The 18,774-nt window shown below is 43.8% G+C and overlaps 1 protein-coding gene across 1 annotated transcript in view; it reads right to left on the bottom strand.

Annotated features, from left to right (window-relative positions):
• Positions 1-2,089: 2,089 nt before the first annotated feature.
• The window catches only part of PAICS (phosphoribosylaminoimidazole carboxylase and phosphoribosylaminoimidazolesuccinocarboxamide synthase), a 39,341-nt gene continuing 22,656 nt past the window's right edge, over positions 2,090-18,774 (bottom strand). The window contains exons 10-21 of the mRNA XM_057420394.1: positions 17,043-17,142; positions 11,789-11,995; positions 10,953-11,731; positions 10,785-10,833; positions 9,814-10,011; positions 7,381-7,559; positions 6,510-6,689; positions 6,306-6,419; positions 4,944-5,027; positions 4,660-4,840; positions 3,523-3,681; positions 2,090-2,822 (exon numbers count right to left, since the gene is read on the bottom strand). Coding sequence (XP_057276377.1) covers positions 2,656-2,822; positions 3,523-3,681; positions 4,660-4,840; positions 4,944-5,027; positions 6,306-6,419; positions 6,510-6,689; positions 7,381-7,559; positions 9,814-10,011; positions 10,785-10,833; positions 10,953-11,731; positions 11,789-11,995; positions 17,043-17,142 — 2,397 coding nt within the window. The 3' untranslated portion in view covers positions 2,090-2,655. The remainder of the gene's footprint in view (positions 2,823-3,522; positions 3,682-4,659; positions 4,841-4,943; positions 5,028-6,305; positions 6,420-6,509; positions 6,690-7,380; positions 7,560-9,813; positions 10,012-10,784; positions 10,834-10,952; positions 11,732-11,788; positions 11,996-17,042; positions 17,143-18,774) is intronic.

The following is an 18,774-nucleotide window of genomic DNA, read 5'->3' as shown; positions in this document are numbered from 1 at the left end:
CCACACCTTCAGTGTCCTGGATAGGTACTTTAACCTATGAACTGTGCCTGGAGCACAACTCAGTGAGATCTGTGAGTGATCTCCTGCACTGATATAGAATGTTATTGTTGGGGTTGGACTGTTGGGGAACAAAATGGATGTTCTAAAGGTTGAACACCTAAAGGAGTCGAAGACCTAATGCACAGTTCTACGTTCCACAGCAGGTGGCTTAAAAATTAGATTGTCATTGCAGGTATTCCAACTGAGTTTAAAGAAATGCAAACGCACTTCACCCAGTAACTCCTCTATGAGACAGCTCCTGTGAAGATAAAAGCACTTTTTATTTGAAAACCGGTTGGGATAGTTTTTAACATTGGCCAAAAAAACCCTAAGTGCTACAAGAGCAATTTGTGGCTGAGGAAATTCTCAGGTCGTTGTTCCAGAGTAGCAGTTGGAATGCTGAAACAAGGGAAGTATTTTCATTCACAGCAAAAGCTTTGTGAAGAGCTTCCAGCTAAACAAGTACAACACAGCACTTCAGCCTTTCGGACAACTGTGTAATATCCTTGCAGATGTGGCAGACTTTGCAGGTTCCATCTGCTCGCTGCAACAACACACTGTTGTTAGTACCTGCTGCCTCCTCATACTTCTTTGCGTGGCAACCCCTTGAGCAAGGGCTTGCTTCTGAGAGTTCAGTACAGACTCCACAAAAAAACCCCAAACAGCACTCCCCATCCAAAAGCTGAAGAATGACCATCTCTATGGCAACTAGAGCACTCTGCATGCTTGTGCCCAACATAAACTGGCACTGTTTTACAAATGAAGTCAGTGGAATTAGGGTGCAAGTAATTAGAGAAAAGTAACTAGAAACTGTAGAGTATTACAGATGTAATACTCAAACCTGTGTCTGTTACCAATCTTCATTGCACAGAGAAAGACAGTGCAGACACAGCAATGCATCACAGTGATGGGGGTGGGAAAAGCAACACAAATGGCTGGCTGCAGTTGTGTTGCACTGTGGTGCTAAAGTTGTTGGGTCTGTCACCCATCAAAGCTAACATTAAGTGTAGTGTTGGGTAAGAAGGGGAAGAAAAGGAAGTGACACCATCATCTCTTGTGTGACTTCACGCTCATGTTATGTGGTTACCTACAGCTGAGCTAGCCAACTGCTGTCACAAGGAGAAAGTTGTGCTGCATCGTCCCTCATGGTAGCTGGTTCTGGTTCTTGGCCCAGTATTGGAAAATCAACCCCCCTCAAGACCCAGAGAAGAGTTCTATTTATTTTGCTGTAGTGTATGTTCTGACTGACTTAAACCCCTCTTTATTTAACTCCAGAAGACAGCACTGCCAGGAACACTTCCATACAACTACACGTAAGATGTAGTCCCTTCCTGCAAATGCAGCCAGCAGCATTTAATCCGGTTACTCACACTACAATGTAAGCCTGAACTCCCACACAATCAAAGCAGTATATTAGGCACAAAGGAACACAGCTTCCCTGAACTTTATCAAGTAATGGAGTGTCTTCCAGAAGACTGTCACCAAATACGACTGCTATGCAGGTTTAGTGTCTATACTCTTTACAGGATTATTACTTCATTTATGGTCCCTAAGTTATGTACCACAGTGGAGCACTAGTTTTTTAACGTGCTTATTCCATGAAGCAGCTTTGAATTCCATAGTTTATTTATAATTGTAAAAGCATAGATGTTACATATATCAAGTAATTGCATATTTGTTAGAATCGTACTCAGAAGATCAGTCATGCTTAGATTCCCCACTTCAGTACGTTTTCTATAGAAACAGTGTGAGGAAATAAAGATGTTATAGCTAGAGTTACTGAAGTGTAGTCTGAAGACAGTTTGACAAGATCAGACAGGCGCTTCAGAACTAGTGAAGGTAGATATCTGCTTGGTATTTAAAAGGGCAAAGCCTGGACTAGATAAGAGTTACAGCGGGCGACCACAACAAAGCCTATTTGTTCATTTGTACTTATAGCTTGTTATGAGCAAGAGAATTGGTGTCAACTTTATCACATCATTCCAGAGGGTATCAGTGGGGTACATTACACACACATTTTAAAAAAACCAACACAGATTATGTATGTATATACATTTTTTAAATAAGGCAGGTATTTATTTCAAGCTCTTAAATCACTTTTCCAGCCCCTTTTCCTTTTAATATAGCGTATGTTGCCATTTTATTGCTAAGGAAAGCATACCTTCATTGCAAGCAGAACAGCATCAGCACTGGCTTCAGTTAGCAGCCCAGTCAAGTTAATAAGGTTCAAGACATACATTATTACTATGGAAGAATATTACTGTCACAGAAATACAGAGTACTAGTTGAATTCTACTTAGATTGTACCAAGTCATTCTCTTGAAATAGTCTGTAGTTAACAGTATACACTAAAAAGCCAAACAGCACCATTTTGGAGCAACAGAAAGGGATACCTAAAATACTACTTCCCCATCTCTGACTAAGTTGTTATATATTAAAAAAAAATACACATGGGAAGGATGAGGACACAACAGACCTCATCTGCTGCTCTGTCAATGCTTTCTCTGTAAGAAAGGATGCACAACTTCCATGCTCCCCCTAGTGTAAATCCTAATATGAATGAATATGCACGCCATTCTCTTTGCATAACTAATGGCAGTTACTTGTTGGGATGACTTACAAGGTGCACTCTCGAAGTTTTTTGTCAGCCTGCTTCAAGGAGATCCAGGTGTTTAACATGTTGGATCGCAGTTTGGCCCACACCAAATGGTTGTTTAAGCCAAATATCTGGGCAGCAAACTGGGCAGCTCCTTCAGGTGACAGAGTAGTAGGACAGCCAAGACCTGCAGAGAAGAGAGCGATGCTTACCTGAACATAATCTATAGTCAAACAAAAACCACCTCTGAAGCACAATTTAAGGCAGTGTTTGGTTCAGCCTCCAGGAACTGCATGATCTAGTTTTAAAGCTAGTCAAGTGTCATGCTTTCCACTATTACTACTACTGCTACTAACACAAATGCTTCATGGCATTTTAAACCAAAAGCCAGCATACCTAACGACTCTCCTTATACACAGGTAACAGACTTCTGGGCCTCCTAGTTGCCAAGAATCCATTCAAGTCAGTAGCAAAGTTAAAAATCATATAGGTAGCAATGCACTGACATAGTTAAGCTGTTACCTATATGGACTGTGGAGAAAGGTGGTTTTTGATCTTTGATAATAATGAAAATGCAGCCCTATAACTGAACAAAATTCAGACTTTTAAATCCCCATTAACACTAATTCCAACGTGTAGCAAGGGTAAGACAAGGTTCATACTTTTCTAAAGATTATCCCTATGTCATCTTCATGCTGCCTACTGCGCTTTTTGCCATCAAAAAGTCAGACTGCACACAAGGTATTTCTACAGACTTTGTTCATTCAGTACAGATTCAGCTACTTTTCCAGTGTTTTGCTGCCTGTGTTTGTATGTGTAGGTATACTAGAACAACAGCACAGATAGAGCTAGGTCAGAACAAGAGTGTAAGCTGAAGACCATCTTACCACTGGGTAGTCTGAGAGACGACCACACATCCTGAGTACCCCAGTCAGCTGAGAGCGGAGGACAGTTGACAACGGGGTAAGCAGTGTTACCAGACATTACTGGTCCCAAACCGTTGCTTCTGCCAGCTACTGCAACAAACACTGTTGGGATTCCATCTCCTGGGGGCAGGAAGGCATTCAAAAATAAGCAATGCACCTTGTTCTCTGCATAAAGTGGAAGCTTTATCCAAGTCCACAATTTTGTTTGCAGTTATTCTGTCAATTCCATTACACAGCATTAGAATTTTGTTTGACTTTTCCCTTCACAGAAACACCACCTAAATCTTGCAGCCCGAAATCCCAGCTACTGCCTACCACAGTTGGAGTTAGCATTCTTACTCTGCCTCTGAGGAAAAGTCTCAATATCAGAGGAATAGGTGCTGCTTAGCTTTGTAGAGACTACAGCCGTTAAACCTCTGGCACTGATAAGTGTTCTTCTCCTTAAATCTTGCACGCTTCATCTCAAAATAAGTGCTTCTCCGCTATGGTTACAGCATCTGTAGCTTCACTGAGTAGAAAGTATCCTCCCACAAAAATAAAGAGTTCTCTCTCCTCCCTGCTAGGCAATAAACACTCCCGAAGAGATACCAGGCTTTCATGCTAAAGGCAAGAACTTAAATCAAGTATGTTTCTCATGGCATCCAAAATAACAAGCAGGAACATTTTCATGAAACAGGCAGAAGAGTATGGGGGGAGCAACATCTGCCTTGCAAATTACACATAAGAGTATTCACAGTCAGCTGGAGAATTATCACTCCTCACTGTTTCAGAAGGACTGGCATCACTAGCAAGATGCCACAATTGTATTAACATGATCAAGTATCAGGCAAAGTAGTTCTGGTACTGGGACAAAAGCAGATATTAAGACTTTGAGTAATGGAAGTTGTGGTTGGGCAGCAGGACAGTATGTTACTCCATAGTTGCTTAGTGCACTCTATAACCTGTCATTATGTAATTAGCAAGCGCAGAGCGGCATTGTAACAGCTTGGTGTAGCGTGTTACAAAGACATGGGAAAATCCCCCACAAATGCTCAAGTTGCCAACTTGTTCTTGAACATAACACCATTTCACTCCAAAATCAGTAGTTCTGCCACTTACCTTCGTATTCGGCTTTGATCCTCAGGGTTTCATCCGGCCCTTTGTGAGCAGAGGTCACTCTTAACTCACATGGAATTCCAAAGGTTGCACATGCCTTTTTTATCTTTTCACAGTGACTGAGGTCAGAGGGAGATCCCATCAGCACCACAACTCTACCTTGGCTCTTTGTTTTCAGAAGCAACTAGGGAAAAGAGTGAAGCAGGACAAGAAAAAGAAAAGCAGTGAACAGGCTTGAAGACATGAAGTTACCAAAGTCTAGATATATTGTTCATAAAAATGGGTACCTCCACTCTTTCTGCAACCCATTCAAAGTTTCTCTTAACCATTTGCAGTGCTTCAGGAGTCACTTCTTTCAGGTCACGGTAGGACTGAAAACAGGAAAAAAAAACAAAACAAAAAAAAAAACCCAACCCAAACCCTTCAGGTTAATGTGTTTTCAATACACAAAACACTCATTTTACTACCAGAGTTGATAAGAATACCCCAACTGACGTATTTATTGTAGTGCCTAGCAGTTCCACAGGAATGAGAACAGAGAGTGGTACAGATACAGGAAAAAACAGATATGGAAGTAAGGAACAGCTATTTAATGAAGAACCATTCCAGTAGGCGTAAACTCCCTTCCACATAACAATCCATGGCCATTTGAAACCTGAAAGGTTTTTAGCCACAACGGTATTAAGGTTTTGGAAGCATCCTGAAAGCTAAGTTTAGGGAGACATATAGCCCTTTTAAAACTAGATATGTACTGACATGCTTGCCCGCAATAGCACTGCATTAGGCAGCCCAGGTTCTGCATGATGTTATCGGGTACCTTGTTTTAGGGAGACGAGTGAAGGTATTGTCAGAGCAATTCATTCAAGCAGGTATTCAGGTAAAATAAACAACAAAGCAGTTCTGCTTCCTAATTTAAAAGTAATACCCCTCCTCCCACACAACATATCATTTAAAGTCTTCCCCAGTGGCTTACAGCCACTTTCTCTACAGAGTCTCCATTACTAATCTCAACAATTGCTGCAGAAGCAGGAGCATTCACAAACCAGTTCTTTCACAACTACTTATCTGGTAATTCAGAAAGAGTTGACAAGTGTAATGGCAACAAGTCTAAATACAGGACACGCTTTATTTCAAACTTATGTTTGCAGCCTTCTTATGTGGACACAATCTGTTAGTAACACTTGGAGACACTGAATATTGAATTCAAGCTTAACCAAAATAAATCATGAAGAAAACCCTCCTGCAGAGCCCTCTTACATATTGCCAGATCTCAACTAGTATAGGACACCACTCTGGATAAACAGGAACTTGGAGCCAGAGCTGGGAACTAAAGCTTCTATTCCTTTTACCAATCTGTTGTCCAACTATTTTATCATCTGCAAAACTGGTGAGAAATTCTGATTACTCCTGGAAACAATAGCTCCAATCAGTACTGCTGTTGAGCATTCCTACCGAAGATATATAGGCACAGGATTTTTTCCTACCATAAGCCACGTAATAAACTATTTAATGAAAACAGGATTGGCAGGAGGTACCCTACGATAATCTTATCTAGAAAAAGCCACTCTGAAAGCAAGTGTTTAACTGTAGGATTTGCTTTTTTCATTCTCCTTCCCAACCAACTTAGAAGATAAAGATTAACACACTACCTGTTTGTCCTTCTGCTGGCTTCTGTCTCCTGATGGCCACAGCCTCCATGAATCATTATCAATAACATCAGCAAGAACGATTTCTTTTGTCAGAACATTAACACCAAATTCAATCTAAAAAGACAGGAAGAATCCTACTTTAGGAACCATACAGTGATATATTTCCTGTCAGAACCAGGACTGTGAGAAATCAGATTCTTGTACCTTCAGGTCTACGAGAGTGCAGTTTTGAGGCTGCCATGATTTTTCCAAGATCTCAAAAATAGCTTGAGTAGAACGAGCCATGATATCCACTTCAGTCTGGCCAATAGTAAGTCCAGCAAAACAGAATTTTGCTTCAATTATCTGCTCTTCAGACCACTGTGGGTCATTAGCAGCATCATCCTGTTAAGAAAGCAAACATATACATCATGTAATTTAAGCTTGCAATAAGTAGGAAAATTACTATGAGAAGACAACATATTTTGTTTTTCAACAACAAAAAATACAGACTTTAAACTAGTCTTTTTTTATGAGTAGCACTAAAAAAAAAGGGACAGCAACATTGAAGACACTTGGCTGTAACCCCTAAACTTCTTTAAAAGCTCTGAGTTTGGACAGTGCCCCAGGAGTGACAGGGTACACCACAAATAACACTTCAGGTCACAGTTCACAAGACACTTCCTTCAGCACATACTTCCAAAGTAGTTCAGCATCCTACATGAGCAGCTAGCCACTCACCATGCAAGTACCGTTTAATTTCTTCAAATATATTAACACATCAGTTGTAACAGATGTGTTAAGTTTATGCCCCAAAAGCCCTTATACCTTATAAATAAGGCATTTTTTTCTATTTTATACAGTTTGGTTTGTTACTCTTTGATGGGTCTGTAAGCCAGTATTATACTATGCAATTTGAGACAAAACAGCTATTGGATAAGGATGCAAGAAAACATTAGGATGGCAAAATCACCAATACTAAGAGGATTGGTGAGCCACTAGCATGGTTTGCTTTATTTGTTTGCATTTGAAATGAGATAATGCAGAGTTCTAGCTCTGTTTAAGTTTCATTAACATCACAGTAAAGGAAACTTACCTTGTAAAACATCTCAATTTTGGGTGGATAGAACTTATACCCTTCTTTAACACCAGGGTTTCTTTTGAGAAAGGAGCCAGTAGCAATTCTTCTGCACACCCATTCAATTGGGATCATTTCACAGTGAGCTGCTATAAATGCTGTGTCACTCTGTTTCCTGACAAAAGCTGTTTTGATTCCTAAGTAGAGACATGCCAGTTTAGTTCCATTACTAGGCACAATCCACAGTTGAAACAAGAATCACAAACATCTTTATTCTAAGTACCACTCAATCTTGTTCATCTCTGGACTTACACGACATACTGTATCTCTTCAGGGTGTCTTAAACCCACTCTGGCCTTGCAAAAAGAAATCAATGCAATTACCTTCTGCAAGTCATTAGTTTTGCCAATTTAATCCTACAGTGTTTGCTTGTTGCTCAGAACCTTGTGCTCTGGTCAGAAATCCTATTCTTGCAAATAATTATCACATAGCTTAAAAAAAAATAAACACCAAAACAAAACCCACAACACACCTATTCTTCACAATGGTTTGCTTTTAAACAAAAGTTAGCAGCAACCAAGTACCCAACCATGGCAAGATGACTGCTAAGCCTACTTGGCATCTGCCAGAAACAGAAGACAAACGAGCTGTATCCAGTCAAACCAAGAAGCTCTACTCCATACCACTTTCGGAGCCATGAAAGAAGAATTGAAAGTCTTGAAATACAGTACTACCATTACCTCAGATTTTGTTGCACTGCAGAATGAATTATCAGCTGCACATTAAGACACTGATAAATCCAGGCATTAAGACCCCTGCATGGTTTACTACTACATTTTTCATCAGTACAAATGCCTGCTTTTGAAGGCCTGACATTAGCTCTATTATAAAAGGAGAGAAACTTTAACAGAACTTTGTAAATCATCATCTTTGAAAGAGTAGGTTAAGAAGAGTTGCGAAAAGCAAACAAACTACTTCCATGATAAGGCATTCACATTATCTGCCTTTTACGCCAGTCAAATAAGCAAACTGGAGAACCACCCAGAAACTTCTTTTGTTGCCTCAAAATGCAGCGGTTGTTTACTCTGCATGTTTTTCCACAGCACATGAAATTACCAAGCATAAGCCATTTCGGAATCTTTAAGAGGTCTACAAGTATGGCTTCTTGACACTGAAATTCCTGTCTGTAGGATATTAGCTATTTTGAATTGTTACCTTATCTATTGTTCTGTAATACTTAGGCAAAACATTTCATTAACTGCTCCTATATGAAAACTGGTAGTTATAGTCAACTGCAAATATAATCAGAAATAGCTTGGAGGCTTCTCTATGCTGTATGCACAACAGGCCTCCCAAGAAAGCCAGTGACTGAGAATTATACTGAATGATTTGATGTATCTTTGTCTCAGCCCATATTTTAAGAACTAATTGCACAGAAATATAGGTAGATACAACCTCAAAAATCATCTCTCTCTTTGCCACATATTACACATGCTAGGACTTTACTGTTTGTCTCTCTGAGAACCATTACTACGCCGTACAACAGATAATACAAGTTTTAAAGTAACTCATCTGGTACTTAAACAATGCTTGTGCAAATGCTTTAGAGTGCACCGAGCACGCAGCTATAAGCATCTTAACCAAGTTTACTGGCGCCTGTATTGCAGTACTGTTTGCAGCTCAAGGTAGTGCAAATTCCTCTTTGCAACTTGCAAACTTCTCAGTCAAAGACACTTCAAGATGCTTTGTCAAAGCAAAGACACTGGCTCCATTTTTGGAAGTGCGGCGCAAAACCTGAGTGACTCAAGTTAGTTACATACTCCACGGAAGCTCACTTCTAGCACCAGAAACATTTTGAGCCTCTTAACGGAAACATTACATTCTCCGTAACATTCAATACAGACCAATAAATGCGGACCACATTGCAAATGCACAAGTGTTTAAGTACAAAGTGTGCGGAACCTTTATAGGTTATGATACAGCATAAACAACTGAGGGGAAAGAAAAATGTTGTAAAAAGATACTCTAATTTTAACATTCATACACAAGTTTCACACAGCTTAGTCTGCTAGTGCCACTCGCTAGCAGCGACTTGTAGGCAGATGTAAGAAGAACGGCGAGATGCATCCAGACAAGGGAACACGGGGGAAGGGAATAACTGACAGAAATAGAGGGGAGCATGAAGGGTGTGTCCAAAGAAGAAGGAGTTGTTGCAGTGTTATCTGTTACTGGAAAATTACTTCGGATACTCTCATGCTACAAATGAACAAGTCACCCATCCAGCTCTGCAGTCCAGAAGGAAAAGCGTAACTAAAAACGAATAGAAGAGACACTAACCCCCTTCTCCCCGCCCACAACATCAGAGCTTCAGGGCAGGATACACAGAAACACCACCGTTTTCTAACAAGATCTGCAATACACCGGCATGTTTTATATCTTTGAAATACTTACCAGATTCTTGCAGCAACTGAAACACACAGCTAGTTGTTGTATTGGAAATGGCAGCCTTCCCCTCCATTCGGTCCTTCCTGGCCGCATTCCCCGCTGTTATTTGGTCTTTTGACTGCATGAGAACGCATCCCGGCATATCTGGCAGCTCGAACACTTCTTTTGTTTTACCTTCATTAACTTTTTTACCAAGTTTCAGGTCTGAACAAGTAAGTAATGGATGAATGAACAAAGTTTTAGATTGAAATAAATGCTTTACTTCTGCAAGTAAGCCCACCAAGTTCGCATACTTTGCAAAGCGAGACCCAGCAGGACCCCGTGCTGCAGCCCGTGAGCCACCGCCAAGCCCGCATCTACTGGCAATGTGATGAGGCCTCCCCCCGCCCCCGGACAGCAAGGGCGAAACAAACGCTCAACGCTTCTGCTCGCAGGACTCCGGCGCCACGAGAGATGCGCAGGGAACGTCGGGGCAGCTTCCCACTTGGAGCAGCGAGCTCTCCTCCTCCGGCTGCGCTCTCCTCCGCACTGGCACGGGTTTTCACTCGCCGCCGGCGGTCGGGAGGTGCCGCCTGAAGTGAGGCGGTGCCGCGGGAAGCTGCGCCGCTTTTACCCGGTACTTTGATGTGGTTTAGCTTCCGGACAAACACGAGACTCGGGAAGCAGAACCGCAGCGGCCCGAAGCACCCTCCGCCCGAGGATAGAAACGCTCGTTTCGAAGCGCTCGCCCGCTCCTCCCGCGGGACAGGGGACACCCGGTGCCCCCTCGGGCAGGGTCGCGGTCACCCACGAGAAGAAAACAACCCAAAGCAAAGCTCTGCGGAGGAAAATAGCTCGCTCCCAAGGAGCTACACCCGAGCTCGGCTGAGCGGGCACCTGCCCCCCACCCCCCCGGCAGCGGCACCCGCCGACCCGTTCCCCGATCGCTCCCGGCTCCCCGCTCTCGCGGCATGCCCTGCCGGGGGACACGCAATTACCTGATGCTGCGGGGGCCATGGCTACGGCGGCGGGAGCGGCAGCAGACACCTAGGGCACAGAACACACACTCAACACACGGCGCCGGACCCCACCGCCGGGGTAAGAAGGGGCCGGCGGAAGGGGCGGGCAGGAGGGGCAGCGGCGCCTCCCGCCAATCACCGCCCAACGCGCCCCTCTCCGCCCCGCCGCGTTCCGCGGGCGAGCCCCGGCCGGGCGCCTTCCTCCCAGTGCAAACACGGCCCCGGCCCCGGCCCCGCTTCCCGGCCAATGCCGCCCCGAGGGCGAGCCCCCGCCTTGCGGCGTGCGGTGGGCGCGGGGCCAGGGCCGGGGAGGGTCCCCCCGTATGTAAATGAGGGAGCCCGCCTCGCCAGGCTACTGCCGGCCCCGCGCGGCGCTGTTGGCTGCGCGCAGCGCAGGCAGGAGCGCGCGGGAGCCGCCGCAGCGGGAGAGGGACCGGGGCCGTCGAGCGGGGCCGCGCCGCCACGTGCCGGCCGCGCCATGGAGCTGGAGGAGCTGGGCATCCGGGAGGAGTGCGGCGTGTTCGGCTGCATCGCCTCCGGCGTGTGGCCCACCGAGCTGGACGTGCCCCATGTGATCACGCTGGGGCTGGTGGGGCTGCAGCACAGGTAAGGCAGTGAGGGGGCACGGGAGTCGGGACCGGGATGGAGAGGGTCACCGTCCCAAAACACCGGCTCCGCAGCGGGCCGGGCCGCTGCGGCTGCCCCGCGGTGGTCGGGGTTCCGCTTCGGCATGTGCAACCGGCGGCGGCAGGAGCGGGGTGGGAGACGAGCGGCGGGGGCGGGGGCCTGTCCGCTCCAGAGCGTCCCGTCCCTTCCTCCTGCTCCGCTCCGGCCGGGAGACCCGGCAGCATCCCTTTGGCGGAGAGCAAGGCATGCCCCGCCGAGTCCCGGGCCGGCATCGCCGACGGAGCCGCTCTCGGACGTGCCTTGCACCTCACCCGCATCTCATTTTAAGCGGCATCCGCTCCTGCCGCCGCCCGCACGTGCGCGCGTCCCGCGCTGCCCGGGAACCTCCGTGCGCGCAGCCCCCGGCGTGGCGGCGGGGATGCGCCCATCGCCCAGTCCCAGCCCCGCCGCCGCGGTGACAGGCAGGCGCTGACCTCCCGCCGACGGCGCGGCAAGCCCGGCCGGCATTCCTGGCGTCACTCGGAATGCTCGTGTGAAATGTAGTTCACACACGTCGGGACTGCCTTGGCGCAGTGGTTCTCAAGGCTCCTACTAGCCATAGTTATGAATCTTCAGCACCATGGTACAACGAAACTTTCTTCTACCTGCCATGTCTATGGCGATGTGAAACAGACTAGGATAACTGGGAACGCAGAGCTGCAAAATGAAGTTTGGGTTCTGCTTCCCTTTGGTATTCAAAGTAATAATGGTATGCACTGACATATGCTGATCGTTTTCCCAGGGGTGCCAGAAGGGGATTTTGCTCCTTGTTGGGAACACATGCACGGCCAAGCCCGCACACACAAGCTATGTAGAACATGCAGTGCGAACACCTGTACCCTGTGCTTAACTTCCCACTTGTAATCACGTTGCCGACAGCCTGGGGAGGTCCGAGCTTCTCCTGGGTACCCATGCAATGAATAGATAAAATGATAGGTTCTTTGTATTTCTGATGTCACAGACATGCTTTGAAATGGCTTTGGTCCAACAGCAGAAAATAGTTTACATTGAGATTTTCTGTTTATTGCAACCAACTTTCATATACTTTCACTGGTAAAATCCTGCATCCCTACATGACTCTCATATACTAAGACTTCGGGTTGCAGGTGTATCATTCATAAACGATATATATTTGCCAGTGTCCATCAAAAATGTTTTTATTGGGAGAGATAGAGCTGCAGAATCCAAGGAAAAAAAAAGCCTAATGAGACTAATTAAAAGTCATTTTAGGCTGCACCATTTTTCTGGAAAAAAATCTTACCTCATTTGTGCTTACGCAGACATTGGTGGGCCGAGAAAATAAAATGATTGATGTATTTTCATTACTCTGCATCTTCTTATCTCAATTTTCATTGCAACCTTATTTCATGATTATTGTTTATTGATGGACACTTGACAAGTATATTTGATTTCCATGAGCTGTTTAATATCAAATATCCCCTATGGAGGACACAACTGTAGACAGTAATGCCACTGTTGCAGTTGAAACTGTAAGCAGTTCACCAGTTCTATGGCAAGATGCACACCTAAAGGCATGCACACGCTACCTCTGATTCTGATCTTAGAACTCAGTAACTGACAAAACTTATAAGGGCTGCTTTCTTAGAGGCATAAACTTGATGACACCAAGCTGTGTGGTTCGGTTGATACCCTGGAGGGAAGGAATGCCATCCAGAGGGACCTTGACACGCTTGTAAGGTGGGCTGATGCCAACCTCATGAAGTTTAACCATGACAAGTGCAAGGTCCTACATCTGGGTTGGAGCAATCCCAGGCACAGCTACAGGTTGGGCAGAGAAGAGATTCAGAGCAGCCCTGCGGAGAAGGACTTGGGGGTGTTGGTAAATGAGAAAATGAACATGAGCCGGCTTCAGTGTGTGCTCGCAGCCCAGAAAGCCAACCGTATCCTGGGCTGCATCAAAAGGAGCATGACCAGCAGGTCGAAGGAGGTGATCCTGCCCCTCTACTCTGCTCTTGTGAGACCTCACCTGGAGTATTGTGTGCAGTTCTGGTGTCCTCAACATAAAAGGACATGGAACTGTTGGAACAAGTCCAGAGAAGGGCCACGAGGATGATCAGGGGACTGGAGCACCTCCCGTATGAAGACAGGGTGAGAAAGTTGGGGCTGTTCAGCTTGGAGAAGAGAAGGCTGCGTGGAGACCTCATAGCAGCCTTCCAGTATCTGAAGGGGGCCTATAGGGATGCTGGGGAGGGACTCTTCATTAGGGACTGTAGTGAAAGGACAAGGGGTAATGGGTTAAAACTTAAACAGGGGAAGTTTAGGTTGGATATAAGGAAATTCTTTCCTGTGAGGGTGGTGAGGCACTGGAATGGGTTGCCCAGGGAGGTTGTGAATGCTCCATCCCTGGCAGTGTTCAAGACCAGGTTGGAGGAGGCCTTGGGTGATATGATTTAGAGTAAGGTGTCCCTGCCCACGGCAGGGGGGTTGGAACTAGATGATCTTAAGGTCCTTTCCAACCCTAACTATTCTATGATTCTATGATTGCATCTGTGGAGTGACACAGTCTATTCAATCAGGTATACCTTTACAAGCCCTCGATAGAACTCTATTAAATAGGTGAGATGTTAATGTTCCCATTTCCTTCTTTGATGTTTTATCTCAAACCTTTTTGCATTTTCCCTGCTATGAGGTGTAGAAGGGGTGGCATCCCTCTCAGGCAGTAATAGGTTTTAGCATTAACTGTACCTGTAAATTGCATTAAGCCCATTTTTTTAAACTTAAAACCCAAGAAGTGTCTCTTAACCTTATTCTTTGAAAAATAAGTAAATAAGTAAGAGAGGAATGGTAAATATAACGGTCAGTTCCAATTAGGCTTAAGTCACTAACAGAAGTTTGATTGGCCATGACAAACACAGTCCTCAGACCTCACTTTGGAATTAGTAAGAACATTTAGGTAATGATTACTGGCCTTAGATACTCACAGCATGTTCTTTTATATGCAAATTAGTCCTGTGCAATAAAATCGACTTAGAGAATTTGGCCCTTAATTCATCTTAGATTTAAAAAATTAGGATGCTCAAGCATGGCATTGTGTCAACCTGCATTTTTTAGATGACTGGTTTACAAAAAAGAGGCAGCTGTGGGGAACGTTACCAGTTTCTAATCTTTGAAATCTTGTCTGCATAAGTAAAGATCCAGGGTATTTGTTACATGCCACAAAAACATGCAGCGTAAATTCTTTGTGCTTTATGTTCTGATATAGCTGGTAGCAGCAGCGTGAAGGACTTTGCTGTTTCTGATAAATGGCCTAAAGTGAGTTGATGCTTTGTATTACAGTGTTAAAAAGATAATATGGCACTGGAGAGATGTACTCCAGTGGGGATGCTTGTAACTGAAAACTTGAAACTCTCTGTGCTGGGTCAAGCCACCAAAATACTGAAGAGGCATATTCAGTGGCATGTGTTTGAGCAGTGCTCATTGTTTCACCAAATCTATTCTGCATGAAAAATGAGGGTGTATTTGTAAGCAAGGTTCTGGAGTGGGCCCGGAAGTAGGTACATTGTGAAAAATAAGAGACAGACTTGGAATTTCACTATCCTGACATAAACAACAACTTTAAAATGTGTGTACGGGTGTAGTTTTGGTTGGTTTTTAAGCAGCTGCTAGGTTGTTGAGGCTTAAATTCATAATCTTTTGTAGCAGAAGTTAAAATGTGGCTTTTCATTGGCTTTAACTCTATAATGGTGAGCTATGAATTAAAATGAAAACCGATATATTCCTACTCACAGGCTAATTAAGGCCTTCCACACACTAACAACATTGTACCAGTTTAACTTGAGACCATTTCAAACTGATTCTCATTTGATTTTAACATTTTACAGCTATGTTAGCAGTGAATTCTTATTATGACTGAAACCTATAGCTAGCACTAAAGCTAATACTGCTACTCTGGTGTCAACATTAACAAGGCTTAAAAGTGGATGTTCTAAAACATCTTTACAATTTATAAGCTAGGGAAGAAAGCCACTGTAAATCCACTAACAGCATGCCAAAATAAAGTCTGGATATTGGTAAGGAAACAACTTTCTTGGGGGTGGTGAAGGAGGAGGAGTTCTTTGACTTACAAATCTATTAAACGTCATCTGAGTCCTTGACCAGGACAAATTTGCGAAGTTAATCTTGGAACAAATGTGATTTCTGTTAACTTTTTCAAAATTCCCTGGAAAATGTTTGGCAGTAATACTATGTACTGAAACCCGAGTGTATCCAGCTTTGTACTGGTTCTTTAAAAAGGCCTTTATAAGGTCTGTTCTGTGCAGGCGGAAGTCCTGTTAAGTGAGGGAATACTCCTTGTTCCACCTCAGCTGGGTGAATGTATGAAGTTTATTATGAGAATCAATGTAAACTTGGGGGGAGGTTGGCCAGCATGCTTTCTTGATGGCTTCCCTATAGCTGTCCACTATTAAACCTCACACAATAAAACCCAAATAATCACCAATGTAAGTTAAGAATTTTTACTTTTCTTTCAATCTAGTAGAATTACCGGTTGCTTCCCATTAGCCATCCTTCCAAATAGCTACCCTCAGTGTAGCATAGTGAAAGTGTTTATCTAAATTTTATATGCAACCGCTTGGGTACAAAATTGATATTTAAAAAAAGCCATTGAGCAAGCTACTGGTAATCCTGTCTTACAACATGAATCTTGCACACAACAAGTTTGAAACTGGAATAGTAGTTGGATGGGAATTTTCTGAGGGACATGGATATGCTACAGGTAATATTCCTGATAATTTGGTGTGTGACATATTTACCTCTTCATTCTTTTCATCTCAAGAACCTGAGTTTAGCAGATCCCCAGTCCGTAGATGCAAGAAGTGCAATGTTAAATATTATCTAAATGCCAAATGTTGTAAGTAACCATATTTCTATGGAAATTCTCTGTGGAATATACTGGCTAAGATGTATGCATAGCTAGTGACTGAGTCTGTCTGCTGTTTTACTGGAACATTCGTGCTGTATGTACTGTTAAAATGCTCCCCACTTTCAGAGACACTGAACACACTATCTTTTAGTTCTGTCTTGGTTTACATTTACAGGCCATTCTGTGCTGCTAGATGCTGACAACCCAGTTCAGTTACATGCCACAAATCTCACTCCTGCAGGAGGAGGGGGACCTTTTTGTTCTGGTGAGCTGTTATATTGGCTCAGTTGTTTTACATAGCTTCCTGCAGGGCTCAGGTTCCTGCATGTGTGTTTTCAGAAAGCCAGATTTCTATTTTACCCAAGCTCAGGTCTCTTAGATGTACATGTCACAAAATGCGGTTTGGTATCAGCTCTTATCTCTGGATGTAGAGAAACCAACAGGAATGCGATAACATAAGGACTGGAAAAGCCAGGAGGGAAGTGGTGCCAAAATGTTTGTGCAAGAGGACATTTCGGAGACAGCCATTATGTTTATTGTGGCCAGCAGACATCCCATTACATTAACCTAGCCACAAAATTGGGTTGAGACTGTTTGTTCCTCTTTACATTGACTATAGTTGTTATCCAAGATGGCATGATACAGCTTCCAGTAGTTTTCACAAGCTGTGTTGGCTTGTCAGCCCATACCTTGAATGTGAGCCTGTTGCCTGGAGGGAGGGTTGTACACAGCATGGGAAGTCCATGCTGGGTAGTTCAGTTCAAATAAAGCTGCCCCAGCTGCTCTGTGCTATGTAAAAAAGGTAAGGATTGTTTAGAGGGGCTTTTCATTAGGCTAGTTTTAATTTAAATCAGTTCTGTCAGTTGATTAGCCACTTGCCTATGTAAGCTCTTGTGCCAGCACAAAGGAGGCCTTACCGCTGGAGGAGGAACAAATGAGTGAGTCTGCAGGGAGAGTCTTTTAAGCTGACAATGATGCTGACAGTGCTTGTGGATCCACCAGCAATGCAGGCATTTCTCCTCCCTGGTGCTAATTCTCCATGCATTTAGCCCAAATATAGTTTGGTCTACCAGGAAATAATCTAAATGGGGCATTCAGAGGACTTTCCAGGGTAACAGCCCTATGAAAGACATGTAAAGTGGCCCATTCATCTCAGTGAATGTGTGCTTTAGAGAAGAATGGAACTTTTTAGTATAGGTTAAGTGTGGTGATTGCTTTATTTATCTGCATACCTCAAAAAAATCAGCATTGTCATTTGCAAATGGCAGAGGAGACAGACTTGCCCTCAGTTATCTGAACCCCTCCCTGGTAATAGTGCAGATATTTGAGGAGAGAGAAGAGCAAAGATCTGTTTTTTAAAGGATTGTTTATCTTGACATCACTGCTTGGTGTTGGTTTTGATTTTTAAGTTGCACCATTTTCATGATGTCATTCATACTAACATTTCCAGGAGCAGATACATAGAAACAACTTGGTCTGGCCTTTCTGCTAAAAAGGAATCACATTTGTGGATCTGTGTCTAAGAAGGCCTGTCCTCCCTAGTTCTTTCGTCCTATGTAATGCTCTCAATATAACCGTTTAGCATGGCTCAGATGGTGCCCCAAGTTCCATTTAACTTTCCCCTAAGTGTGCCTAAACTATCGTGTGACTGTAATGGATGTAAAGCTTTATCAGAGCAGAGCCACAGCACAAGCTGAAGTGGATATAAGAAATACCCTGGAAATAAGACTTGGATTAACTACTGCTGGTTTTGAAGGGACTTTTTTTGATAAATCCTTCACTAGCAATCCCATAGATGGCTGTCAAAAGCAGACAGACCATACCTGTAGACAGTCGGTATTCTAAATGCGCAATATCCATGTTATTTTTATAGCAAAAAGTAACATGGAATGGTAACTACAACTGCAGTGAAGAAAGGTTGTCTTGATGCCACTTTATCCATCTCAGTGTCCTACATATTCAAGTAGATGATTGTTGTCTGTATAAATGGGAGTAGTGCAAAAATATTGGATGGTACCAAATGCCCATGCACTTGACATCTCTTACCATCTTTGTCCAAAAATAAATGTGAACAGAAGGAAAGAAGAGTTGCAGTGGAATCTCACACAAAGGGAAGTCCACCTTTTTTGGGTATTTGTCAAGTAACTTCCACTCTCTGTAAAGGTTCCTGAGAAAAAATACTTCCCTTGGAAATACACTTGTGTTCTTTATTTTCTGTCAGTTCTTGCTTCACGTCTATGTTCTTATGAACAGTTTCCAAGTAGAGAGTGCAGATATGCGCTGCGATTCTCTGCTCTGACTTACTAAGAATTTATACAGTCCTTTTGACTCAGTGCTTTTGTGCAGTTTCCATCTGAACAACAGCATTTAAAACCAGATACATATTTCTTGAAGGATCTGCTTATTCTAATGAATAAAATA

Source organism: Pezoporus wallicus, unplaced genomic scaffold, assembly GCF_028554395.1.
Source record: "Pezoporus wallicus isolate ANWC-B61680 ecotype Strahan unplaced genomic scaffold, APGP_CSIRO_Pwel_v1 contig_5552, whole genome shotgun sequence".
Lineage (NCBI taxonomy): Eukaryota > Metazoa > Chordata > Aves > Psittaciformes > Psittacidae > Pezoporus > Pezoporus wallicus.
This window is presented reverse-complemented; position numbering and strand designations above follow the sequence as displayed.